The 12,515-nt window shown below is 47.5% G+C and overlaps 1 protein-coding gene across 4 annotated transcripts in view; it reads right to left on the bottom strand.

Annotated features, from left to right (window-relative positions):
- The window catches only part of ttn.2 (titin, tandem duplicate 2), a 215,954-nt gene that overhangs the window by 120,407 nt on the left and 83,032 nt on the right, over positions 1 to 12,515 (bottom strand). For all 4 annotated transcript variants that reach the window (XM_070552978.1, XM_070552977.1, XM_070552976.1 and 1 more), the window contains exons 74-96: positions 9,263 to 9,373; positions 8,906 to 9,191; positions 8,653 to 8,836; positions 8,486 to 8,569; positions 8,000 to 8,267; positions 7,666 to 7,926; positions 7,249 to 7,458; positions 7,081 to 7,158; positions 6,979 to 7,005; positions 6,516 to 6,572; positions 6,266 to 6,310; positions 6,029 to 6,085; positions 5,773 to 5,844; positions 3,696 to 3,755; positions 3,536 to 3,616; positions 3,390 to 3,458; positions 3,189 to 3,293; positions 2,712 to 3,068; positions 2,374 to 2,460; positions 1,926 to 2,012; positions 1,304 to 1,648; positions 964 to 1,023; positions 9 to 818 (exon numbers count right to left, since the gene is read on the bottom strand). In XM_070552978.1, the coding sequence (XP_070409079.1) occupies positions 9 to 818; positions 964 to 1,023; positions 1,304 to 1,648; positions 1,926 to 2,012; positions 2,374 to 2,460; positions 2,712 to 3,068; positions 3,189 to 3,293; positions 3,390 to 3,458; positions 3,536 to 3,616; positions 3,696 to 3,755; positions 5,773 to 5,844; positions 6,029 to 6,085; positions 6,266 to 6,310; positions 6,516 to 6,572; positions 6,979 to 7,005; positions 7,081 to 7,158; positions 7,249 to 7,458; positions 7,666 to 7,926; positions 8,000 to 8,267; positions 8,486 to 8,569; positions 8,653 to 8,836; positions 8,906 to 9,191; positions 9,263 to 9,373 (3,801 nt within the window). The remainder of the gene's footprint in view (positions 1 to 8; positions 819 to 963; positions 1,024 to 1,303; positions 1,649 to 1,925; positions 2,013 to 2,373; positions 2,461 to 2,711; positions 3,069 to 3,188; positions 3,294 to 3,389; positions 3,459 to 3,535; positions 3,617 to 3,695; positions 3,756 to 5,772; positions 5,845 to 6,028; positions 6,086 to 6,265; positions 6,311 to 6,515; positions 6,573 to 6,978; positions 7,006 to 7,080; positions 7,159 to 7,248; positions 7,459 to 7,665; positions 7,927 to 7,999; positions 8,268 to 8,485; positions 8,570 to 8,652; positions 8,837 to 8,905; positions 9,192 to 9,262; positions 9,374 to 12,515) is intronic.

Raw genomic sequence — 12,515 nt, forward strand, 5'->3', positions numbered from 1 at the left:
TATTTTACCTCTGGCTGCTGCTTTGCTCTCCTCTGGTTTCAGAGGTTGAAGCTGATCCCGGGTCAGACCTTCATCCTGTTCCTTTCCTGCTCTGGCAGAAGCAACATCTCCAGACTCCAGCTGAAAGCCTCTGGACCCCCTGACGGGGACATCTGTTACTGAGTCTTCAGCTGCTTCAGAAACCTCCTGATGCTTCCTTCTATCTGGTTTCGGTTCTGGCTCGCTAACAGAGTCGGAGATTCGAGTTTTAGGTTCCTCTCTGATCTTCCACTGACTGGTTTCTCCTGACGTGGATCTGGTTTCTGCTCTGAAGGTTGTTCTTTTCAGAGGAACTGATTCATCTACAGATTCCTGACTGAAGCTCTGTAATCCTCCCTCGGTCTGACCTCTCACTGCGTCTGATGACTGCTCTTGGACTAAAGCTACCTCTGAAAGCAAAACCGTTTCTCTGCTGGTTTTCTCTGGAAGAAGCTTCACCACCGTCCTGTCTTTCCTCTCCTCTGAAATGTCCTTTGATTCTACTTTTCGGACCAAAAGCTCATCAGGTTTTCCTCTAACGGGTTTCTCCTGCGGCGTCGGCGGCTCCTTTGATTGTTGGGATGGTTTGGAGCCGACTCTGTGTTTGATGGCTCTGGTTTCTGTCCTGATGGAAGAGTCAGTCACTGATGTCTCTCCTCTGACTTCAGACCATGGTTCCTGTTCTGCTAGGTCATCCTGGTGTTCCTCCACCCCCTCAGAGGGAGGAACACTCTCAGGAACTGAAAACTCATTCTGTTTCCTTGAAGCTCCTTCCATCATCACCTCCAAAAGAACCGACTCTGATTTTTGAGTCGAATTGGCATTAAGAGGTGAGAAGAGAGACACAAAGACAAACATCAGCGTTAGTTGGATTAATGTGCTGATGATAATCCAGCTGGTGTAGATCATCATCAGGAGCTCATGTTTAAATCATGTGTTGGTTACCTTCTGCAGGAATAGATGGCTTTTTCTCCTCTTTCTGAATCTCCTCAATCTTCTTAACTTCTGTTTGGTTCAATAAATTAATAATTGTTTTAATCCAATTTGTTGAGCATGAAGATTATTATAGGAGACCGTTCTGACAACAAACACACACAAAAGGCCCAGAAGACACCCAGAAACACCAGGAACAAGAAGTGGAACAGAAGATGTTCTGAAACAGTTCAGCTTCTGTAGACCTCCATGCTCTGGTTCTGATGGCTCATCTGAGACCACTGGGGTTCTGACAGTATGTGTAATGGACCACATGCTGCCAGCTTGGTGAAGATATAAGTGGAGGAGGTACCTGTAGAAGTCGCTCCTGCGGCTTTCAGCTTCTCAGGTGGCTTCTTCTCCATCATGACCTTCTTCCCAGCCATCTTCGGTGGAACTTCTGTAGCTGTCTTCTCAAGAGGAGCCCTCTCATGAATTGTTTCAGGAGGTTGCTCTACAACAGTTTCAGTGACTATCTTTGAGATGTCCTCCATTTTTTTCTCTGGCGTCAGGACCTTCTCTGGAGCTTTCTTCTTCATGTCAGGCTTCTCTGGAGGTCTGACAGGTACTTTTCCAGGTTTGGTCTTCAGTGCGACCACCTCATTGGGCAACTTGTGAGGCACTTTTTCAGGAAACTCCTGAAGTTTCTGTTTCAGATCTTTAAGAGGTTTGACACAAAAGCATGCAGTAGACGTGACTACATGACAGAGCGTGCTGATGCACACGTACACATGAAGTAGTAGAGCTTCTGTTCTCTCTAACTCACAAGGACACCCAGAGGTCTGGTGGTTGGAGTGATCAGAAATGAAGATCATTCATTGTAAAAACAAACCCAAGAACCTTTTGGACCAGTCTGTGTGAGTTGTACAGAACTGTCCCTTCAGGAATCAGTCCGAAATCAAACGAGTCATCCTACAGCGGAAACTTTAACGTACCTTTTTCTCTCTGACTTGGGTCTGCTTTGGAAGGAACGGGAAGAAGTTCTGCTTGTAGAGCTTCTGGGATGTTTTCTTCCACAAGAACTTAAGAGAATCAGAAACATCAGATTCAGGTTGAAGACTACAAATAACATTTAACCGAGTCACACGAGGACCAGCATCACAGGCAGCAGGGACCGATGTTGGACGTCTGATGTTAGAAATGTTGTCTGACCATAAGTAATGGACATGATACAGATGTTTTAGACAGTAGAAACAGGGAAGCCGAGGAAGTGGTGTGTGTGTGAGTGTGTGTGTGTGTGTGTGTGTGTGAGTGTGTGTGTGTGTGTGTGTGTGTGTGTGTGTGTGTGTGTGTGTGTGTGTGTGTGTGTGTGTGTGTGTGTGTGTGTGTGTGTGTGTGTGTGTGTGTGTGTGTGTGTGTGTGTGTTGGGGGGTGGTCTGGTACCTTTAACAGGTTTCTTCTGTGCTTCTTCTGCTTCTTTGTGAGGGACTGAAGGAGGTGGAGCAGTCCCCTTCTTCAGGTCGTCTGGAGCTTGGAAGACACACATGGTGATAATTATTGTGAGATCATTTCTATCAGCAAACACGATCAGCTGATCCATCTGCTGCTTCCATCGTTCATTAGAAGAGTTGCACAAACACACACACAAAGGTTATTATCCAGCAGCTTGTTGGAAGAAACATTGAAACAATAAAAAGCGCAAAGAGACCTGGAGGAAAGTTAAGAGACAGATGATGGAGGTAAGAAGAGGAAGTTAGACTCCAGACATAGATGTTCGGTACCTTTTATCTCAGACTTCTTTGGCACTGGTGCTGGTTCTGGTTTAGAGATGAGAGGTTCGGGCTTCGAGACAGATTTACAGACTTCTAGTTTTGGTTTCTCTATTTCTGGCTTTAGTTTTGGAGCTTCTGGTTTTAGAGCTTCTGGTTTTGGAGCTTCTGGTTTTGGAGCTTCTGGTTTTAGAGCTTCTGGTTTTAGAGCTTCTGGTTTTAGAGCTTCTGGTTTTAGAGCTTCTGGTTTTGGAGCTTCTGGTTTTGGAGCTTCTGGTTTTGGAGCTTCTGGTTTTGGAGCTTCTGGTTTTGGAGCTTCTGGTTTTGGGGCTGGTGGTTCTGGTTTGGTCTTTGCGGGCTCTTTAGGAGCTTAAAGTAACATTCAGAAGGTTTCAGATTAAACACAAACAGAAAGCTGAAGATTCGCTTCAACACTTGAAGCTAAAACCATCAGAATTCAAGAATCCTGAAAACCAAGGTCAGAAGTACCTTTGGATGGAGGCAACACTGGAGTGACTTCAGCTTCTACTTTGGGAGGTGCAGCAGGTTTAGACTTTGGTTCTGGTTCTACTGGAACCTGAGGTTTTGGTTCAACTTCATAAACATAAGACAGACATTAGAAGATGTTAGCATCTGAACAAACAAAGACAAAGACTGAAGGCAGAAGCTGAAGATGAGGAGGAAACAGACCTTTGCTTGGCAGATCGAACTTCTCAGCAAACAGTGAGGAACCGATGGGTGGCTTCTCCATCTCTGGTTCTTTAAAGAAAACAAAAGGGTTAAAGCACACAGATGCACGAGAACCCAGTAGGCTGAGACAGACAGGATCACAGTACCTTTGACAGCTGCAGCTTTCTTCTTCTCTGGGACTGAAACTACGTGAACCTGCTCTTCCACCGGCTTACTGAGCTCCAGTTCTTCAGTGATTCAGAAAAAAAAAGGAATCATTAAAATAAGTTGTTCCAAAAGATGAAAGCTAATGGAGCGGGCCAGTACCTTTCTGTGGTGTTGGTTCCACCACAGCTGCTGCTGGCTTCTCTTTAGGAGTTTTCTCTGCTTTGGGATGAAAGAAATCAGCTACATTAGCATCATGGAGAATATCCTGAAGGTCCTGCAGCAGCAGGTCGGTGGGACCGACTAAATGCACCGCCCTGGTTCTGACGCATAATCACACCGTCTATTATTCATAAGAGAAGAATCAAGTTCTTTTGGGTTGCCATGGTAATCACAACTGTGTGATGCTCACTGATGCAACCTGACACATCTGTAGCTCGTGGCCAATCACAGAGCTCCATTTCCCCCCTGGTTTAGAGCAGAAGGTGAGTTATTTGTTTTTAAATTCATGGACATCATATGTGAAATCCACGGCTCATAGACTCTCATTGCTCCTCCTGTTGACAGTGGGGGACCTGTGGGCCAGAAGTGGGTGGGGGTGGCGTAGGCCAGCGACTCACATGCCCCTAGTGGTATGTGAGCACATTACAGGTGCTAAGTGGAAACATTTAACGTCCCTAATGAGCTTTGAAAGAAAAGCGTCTGGACTTCTTTGAGTTGCTTGAAGACGTTTCACCTGGGAATGCGAGGAATGCCCAGACCTCTACATCGGAGAAGCCAAACAGCCACTTCACAAGCGCATAACACAACATAGAAGAGCCACCTCCACGGGACAGAACTCAGCAGTTCATTTGCATCTAAAGGACAAAGGTCACTCTTTCGAGGATGCCAACTTTCACATTTTGGAAAGAGAGGACAGATGGTTTGAAAGAGGAGTAAAGGAAGCCATTTATGTCCACTGTAAGCAACCATCATTGAACAAAGGCGGTGGTTTACGACACCAACTGTCTGCCATCTATAATCCAGTTTTGAGATCCCTTCCCAGATGCCTCAGCGCCCATGCATATCCTGGGCCATCTGACCTCAGGAATTCACATGATAGGGTGGGGCCAGGTTTCACAATGAGCTCACCCGAAACTCTGGCTGAATAGGACCCACACCCACCCTCAATGTGTTTATGTAGAAGATCATCAGGGGGTCTTTTGTTCCCTCCTCGGGGGGAAACTCCCACTGGGTTTAAATCTGGGACTCTCCACCATTTGACCTTAGAACTGAAGAAGCCTCTCGGATGAGAGGTGAAACGTCTTCAAGCAACTCAAAGAAGTCCAGACGCTTTTCTTTCAAAGCTCATTAGACTACAAAGACCTGGATGACTGAGAACCTTCACAAGACATTTAACGTCTCATTTCACAGATGATGGGTATCAGCCATTCAACAGCATTGGCCTGTCCAAAAATGAACCCATAATTATCAATGAAAATAGTAAAAAAAGCATAAACAGCGACTACATGAGAGCAGGAAGGTGCAGCTGCATGGCGCTCAGCTGCTGAGAGAGACCATGAGGTCAACTTTATTTACATAGCACCTTTACTGTTGCTCAGTGCCATGAAGTCAAACATGCTCCAGTAGAACATAATAAACATTAAGTATATGATAACAACTCTAAATAAAAGGATGAGCGTAAACAACAAGAAACAAACAATAAAACTACAACCAGATCAAAGAGAACACAACTCAACTATCACCAAAAGCCAAGTCAAATAAATATGTTTTTAGTTTTGACTTAAACTGCTCCACACTTTGAGTGGTGCTCACTTGTACTCTATTACTGTGCAGCACTTTGGTCAGTTGTAGTGCCGTGTTAGAAGCGCTCTACAAATAAAGAAAGCTCCGGTACACCTGTTCAGGAACTAGAAGTGAGTCGCATCAGAGCTGAGCTACAGACGGTGGGATCTGGACTCTCATTTCCTGATATTTGGTCATCTCTCCTCTGATTGGCTGACAGCAACACAACTCTAGCACTGACTGTCAGTGAAGGACCTCTTTAGACGAAGCCTCAGGAACATTCCGGGCACTTGCTGTTGTTTCCTACAAGCACTGTCTTTTTGGAATGATGTTGCCATGGAAATTCCAAATAGCAATCAAAATAATACCACTTATTATTTTTCACGTGCATTTAACAGCAGTTGCTAATCGGCAGAACCTTCAACAGAACCGATATGAAGGGGTTCTAGCTTACCTGGAGCTGGGATCTCCTCCCTCATTTCTGCCACCACGTTCTCTACCTCCTCCTCCACAGCGACGCAGGTAGCTGAAGGAGAAAACAAAGCAGAAGCATCAGAACGTGAAAACAGAACGGGTCTACCTGAGCAGAACCCTTCATCTCTAGCAGAGCTGGAGCTAAAGCTGAAGAAGCTGACTAGAGCTGGTCTCAGAGCAGCTCTGAGGTGTAGAAAGAGGTTAGTGAAGAGAGGAAGACAGACGCTGGAGGATACCTCGGCTCTCCGTGACCTGCCACGTTGTCGTCTCCTCCGTCCAGCTCTGATACTCGACTGACAACAGAGAGGACAAAACAACCGTGAGGGAACCGAGTTGGAGAAATGTTCAAACATGGCAGAAGAGGCCAGAGAGTGGAAATGTTTAAAGAACAGATGAAATCCTAGAACATCAGCTGTTCTTTAGCTAGTGAGGACAGAACCTGCTGATGGTGATGAAGAGGAGGAACCCCATACCTTTCTGCTCTTCTTCTTCATACTGACGGGAATATTCAGCAGATTCTTGTAGAAGAAACACAAACATTCAGAGTTCACGGCATTAAAACTAGAGAACCGTTAACGTTCTGGTCCATCAGAACCATCAGAGATGCTGGTTAAGTTCTGTTGGAGAACGTTGCTATAGAAACAGGAAGTGGCTCCCCGTTCCATCGTTTCCTCATACTGGAAGAGCTCAGATGATTCTTGAAAGAGGGTTAGGAATACCTACCTTGCACTGCCACTGATGAAGGAACTTCAGGCCTCGGAACAGAGGAGTCTGGGAAATCTAAGGAACATGGAATATTCTTTAAGATACGGAAGCAGTCTGGCCATCAGAGGGCCCTGGAGGAACCGCAGGAATCTGGACGGATCTTTGTGAGACTGTTTGGGAACTCCTCTGTGTCTCCAGCTGGTCCACAGGAGAAACCAGTCTGGATCTGAGACCTTCAGGAGAACATTTCAGCTCCTCTATCGGATCTAAAATTCACTAAACTGTTCCAGCCACCGCGTTTCATGAACACGATGACAGTTCTTATCGGTTCTGTGGGGTTTCTGAGTTCTTTACTCTGGACTGGGTTATGGTTACGAGGTCAGCTGAGGACTAGTAAATCATCTGTCTCATCAGAGACAGTAGAACTAGCTGGACCACAGGAGGAGACCCAGACAACTCCCTCTTGGTTCTGGACACTCACCCGATGGGACCATGGCCAGCTGGATCTCTGTGAATAGAAGGAAGTTTGTGTGAAACAGAAACTCGGCGGGAAGAAAAGAAGCAGCAAAGGTGAGACGGGTACCTTTAGCAGATAAATAAAGCTCAGCTGTGCTCTTAGCCTCTCCTCGGGGCACCAGCCTCACCATGACCGAGTACACGCCTACAAGGGATTAGCAACCAACACTCAGGTCACAGACAACACCGAAGCTGAACCTACAGGGCTGAGACCCTCTGGGGCTCAGAGACACACCTTCATCTTCGATGGACACGTTTCTGATCACCATGAAGTGTCTTCGGCCTTCGCTTGTGAAGTTGTACTTAGTGCTTTCCTTCAGTTCCCAGGTGTCTTTGTACCAAGAAACGATGGCGTTGTCAAAAGAAACCTCACACTCGAAGGTGGCTGACTGACGCTCGTTCACCTCGATGTTGTGGATGCGTTTGGTGAAATGAATTTGTTCAGCTAAAACAGAAACATCACAGCGATCAGTTTCCCATCAAGGTGATGTCCACGTGGTTAGAAGCAACCATTACAGATGTGGGGAAAGATGGAACAAAGAAAAAAAAGCGGAGGTGATTGTGTAACATGTTAAGACATAAGTGGAAGAAGGAAACTCCAAGAGCTTAAAGAGGTTAGTGATCATCATCAGGATGGTCTCCAGGCACAAACCTTCCACCCGAAGGTCCGCTGACGACTCCAGGTGCTGGTACTTGCAGGAGTATCTGCCATGGTCTTCAGGCTTCAGGTCTCGGATTAGAAGCTTCTGAACCTTGTGCTTAACCTCAGACGAGTACCTGCCCTTCATCTCTAACTGCAGGCCGTTTCTAAACCACTGAGCCTCTACGTTGGGAACAGATAACTGACAGGACAGCGTGCACGACTGGTCCTCCTTACCCGACGTGTCCTGCAGGTGCTTCTCCACCTCCAACTCTGCAACACAGAGAAACTGGATTAACCCCTTTAATCCAGAACTCATTACAGCCAGGTGTTCTACAGGTCCCACCTGTGACGGTGAGCTTGGCGCTGGAGATGTGTGGACCACACACTACCCGGTAGTTCCCCTGGTCGGTCTGTTGACACGCCCTGATCCGGAGCAGGTGGCGGTCGCCGACGATGCTGATGTCATACTTGTCTCCGGTGTCCAGCTTCTGCGTGCCCTTGTACCAGGACAAGGTGATCTCTGGGTAGTTGATCTTGATCTGGCACTCGAACACAGCCTCCTTGTTGGTGAAGACCGACTGGTTGGAGATGTCCTTCACCACGGTGACAGGCTATGGAAGGAACCAAGTCTTGGTTACTGACAGAAACTGATGATTAACAAGGTTTTGTTATCACAGGGGACCAGTGGAGTCCAGAGTTCAGCACCACAGAGGGATTCTGGCTGGACTCTGGCTCGTCTGAGACCCTCAGGGCCCAAACGGATCTGCGTCTAGACCTTCAGGAACGGGGACCACAGGTCCTCACTGTCTAAAGTTTTCATCAGTCTGACCTCTGTCCTCTCCATCCTCTTCTGCAGGTCGGCTACCAGACGAGTCATGTCCTCATCAGTCTCTCTGTCTCCACGTTCCACTTCCTGTCAACAACAGCAGTGTTACAGCGGACGAACACACAGTTTACAGAACCACAGAGAACCTCAGCAGGTGGCAGGAACCTCACCGATCGTCCACCTTCCTCCACCCGTTCCTTCTTCAGCTGCTCGATGGCCTGCAGCAGACCTCTGTAATCGGTGATGCCGTACATTCGGGCATATTTCTCGTATTCTTTGGGGTCTACGTTCCTCAGTAGCTCCACAATATTGATGTCCTTCTCTTCCTGTGGACTCCTTTGCTTTGATGGCGTTCTGAGAAGAAGATGAGATGATTAAAAACCTCCAGCTGAGGATCATCGGTGAGCTAGCAGACAGACTCACTTTTTGAGTTTCGCTCGGAGGTCTCCGTCCAGCTGCGCTGCCGCCTTCCTTTCGTCTACGTGCGCCTCAGCGCTGACCTCAATCTCTCCATGCCGGTTGGAGGCCACACATCTGTACTGACCCGAGTCAGACTTGGTCACTTCTCTGATCTCCAGCTTGGCCTCCTGACCCTTCTGCTCGATGGAGATGCGTCCACCGTGTGTCAGCTGCCTCCATTTTCCCTTCATCCACTTGACACTGGGTATGGGGTCTCCACCCACCTTAGCGATAAAGATGGCAGTTCCCTCTGTGGAGCCACAGAAGGAGTTAGAGCACAACTACAGAGGACTTGGACTTTGTCTCCAAGCTAAGTCTTACTCTCTGTGACGTATGCTGATTTGGGTTCCTCAATAAAGAACAGCTGGTCCAGTTTTTTGGTTGGAGTTGTTGCTGGGACTTCAGCAAGAGCCAGAGCTGCTCCTGGTTTCTCTGAAACACCAAAGAGAAGCATGAAAGCAGCTTTCCCTTCACAATAAAACGGTTAAACGAGTCAGCAGCAGTACGAGTATGTGTGCATGGGGGGTTAGGCATTGGATCTGCACTAAAGAGATGGGAACATATCTCTCCTATCCTGGTCTCTGCGCTGGTTTCCTGTGGAGCTTTGGATCCATGACAAGATCTTTGTTCAGGTCTACAAGGCTCTCACCGGGACAGCACCTGCATTCATCTCAGCTCCGCTTTCAAAACAGGCCCTATGAGATATCTTCGTTCAGCTGACCGTCTCTTGGTGTTGGGGGAGACCACGCCTCCCGGTTTCTGCCCCTGAACTCTGGAGGTCTAACTGATTTTACTATCTTATTTACTTCTTACAGGGTGCTTTTGATTCAGGTTTTATTCTGTAGGAGGCAGAGCGGGTTGTCCATGCCGTACTCGTTTATTTATAAAACACATTTAAAATAGCATGCAGCTAACCAAAGTGCTGCACAGGAGAGCCAAAGACTCACACACAACAACAAAGACAGCATAGGACTCAAATATAACGCTAAAAACATAAAGCAAGGCATAAAATTACATTAAAAGTTAACTAACCATAAAACAAGTAAACGCACTAAGATATAAAAGAGAAACAAGTCAAAACTACCTGACCAACGTTAGTGAGCTAAAGAGTACCAATAGAGAAGCGTCACACTGACGTATGAAGACAGTCATGGGAAAAGCCAGGATAAGGTTGTGTGTTTGAGGGCAGACTTAAACCTACAGAGGGAAGGTGCCTGACGGTCTTGGAGGGGCAGCGTGTGAGACGGCACGCTCACCCCGAGATTTATAACGAACCTTTGGAACGATCAGCAGCAGTTGATCAGCTGAACGAAGGACACGCGTGGGTGTGTAGAGATGCAGCAGGTCATCCGGGTAAAAGGGTGAAGGGCAGTTCAAAGCCTTGTAGACAAACTGCAGGATTTTGAATTGAACTCTAAATTTGACCGGGAGCCAGTGTGAGTCTGCAGGAATGGGAGGAATGTGTGCGCGTCTGTTGGTGTTGGTGAAGAATCTGGCAGCACCAGCTTTCTTCTCAGCCTTCAGAGAGTACAGACGCTTTTTTCTCAGCTCCCTTATTGGCTTCCCCAAGGCTCTTGTCCTGTCTGCCTACAGAGCACTTCTCTGCATTTCTCCTGAAACCACTACTCTTTTTTGGAAATATGGACTTAATTAATTGGTCATTCAACGTGATTGACAAAATTTTCTCTACGATGAGAACGGAGAAGGGGGCTCCCATCTGTCCCGAGGGGACATTCGCATCGGGATATGCACTCGATTCTTGGGAGGTCTGGCGAATCGTGTGCCTCTCTCAGCTGTCCATCGAGGACGTGGAAGATTTGTGGATATTCGGCCTAATGATCACTGGATTTCTTCTGATTGGAGTGGGAGGATATCTGGTTTTCTGGAAATTTGGGAAGACGGGAGCGATTGGAGTGCGACCCGTACCCATGGAATGTGCCGCTCGTGCGGTGACCTCACAGACTGGGACGTTACTCGAGGTGAACCGTAAGCTGGACAATGTCCTTGCGGCGTTGCCTGTGTTAGTGCGCAAGATGGATTTGATCTCGGAGAGGGTCGCCGGACGATGCGGGGATGTGGAATGTAAAATTGGCTTCACTGGTGGACATGAATGACCGGTTATAGACTCCAAGGCGGAGAGGAAGATTATCTCTGTCTGCCCTAAACAAAGTCATGTTTATCCTTATCTGACGCCATAGCAGCCTCTCAAGGCTGCCTCAACACACCCCCACAAAAGGAGGAATGCCGACAGATGCTGTGTCCCGACCTTCACCCTCTTCCTTCAGGCTGACATGTCTGCAGGGACCTCAATGTGCTCTCTGTTCCTTATCTCTCCCTCCCACCTGTTGTTCTGCAGCTGGTCGATGCGCCGCAGTGGCATCTCCCATTGGAGGCTTCAGGATCCCGCCCACCCCCACCTCCCCATTGGACTCTGATGTTGTATACGTGCTGTCTGTGCTTCCATGTTGGGTGTTTTTTTTTGCATCGGAGTGCTACACCCTGCTGGTGTAACCCTGTAATGCCTTTTTTTCTCCCTCCCTGAACTTTCCTCATGTAACACCCTTTTCATCTAACTATTAAGGTAGCGCGACTCATGTTGCGAATGACCGCAGTCACCAATTCTTGTTATGTGTCTTACCCACGTATGTCTGATCTTTGAATTGTGTGTGCTGAAACTGAATTTCATTTCTCTGTATGTCCTGCACATGTGGAGAATATGACAATAAATGACTTTGACTTTGACTTTGACTTTGAACCTTCTGTAGTCTGCCCAAGGCGGAGGCACTAATCCCAATCAGGACTGCATTTGCAAAATCTAGACGGGAGGAATGAACGCGTGGATGACTGACTCAAGGTGCGGGCGTTTGAGAGTGGGCTTAAGGCGAGTGATCCGGCGACGCTGGAAAAAGCACGACCTGATGGTTGCGTTGACTTGAGAAGTCATAGACAGGTCTAGTTTCATACTCGAACTAGTGGCACATGATTGGAGACTGAGGGCAGGTAAGGTTTGCACAGCTGATGTACTACTGGCATTTGTAGGATTATAAAGGATGGCCTCTGTCTTGCTGTCGTTTAAACACAGGTAGTTAGAGGATAGCCAGGTTTTGATGTCAGAGAGGAAGTCTGTCAAAGCAGGGACTGATTGCTGCTGACTGAGTTTTAAGTAAATTTGACAATCATCTGCATAGAAGTGGTAGTTGACCCTGTGACTGGCTATAATCTTCTCGAGGTGAAGCATGTAGATAGCAAAAAGGAGTGGACCCAGGATAGAGCCCTGAGGGACTACCCATGGGAGTAATTAATAGGTTGTAGGATCGATCCCAGCTGCCGTTGTGTCCTTGGGAAAGACACTTAGCCCACCTTGCCTGCTGGTGGTGATCGGAGGGACCGGTGGCACCAGTGCAGGCTTCGCCTCTGTCAGAGCGCTCCAGAGCAGCTGTGGCTATGATGTAGCTCATCACCACCAGCGCGTGAATGGATGAATGATAAACTGTAGGGTAAAGGCGCTATGAAAGTGTAGGCCATCCATCATTAATCTGTGTCTGTAGCTGTTTTTGTTTCTTGCTTACAGGAG

This window comes from Nothobranchius furzeri, chromosome 7, assembly GCF_043380555.1.
Source record: "Nothobranchius furzeri strain GRZ-AD chromosome 7, NfurGRZ-RIMD1, whole genome shotgun sequence".
Classification (NCBI taxonomy): domain Eukaryota; kingdom Metazoa; phylum Chordata; class Actinopteri; order Cyprinodontiformes; family Nothobranchiidae; genus Nothobranchius; species Nothobranchius furzeri.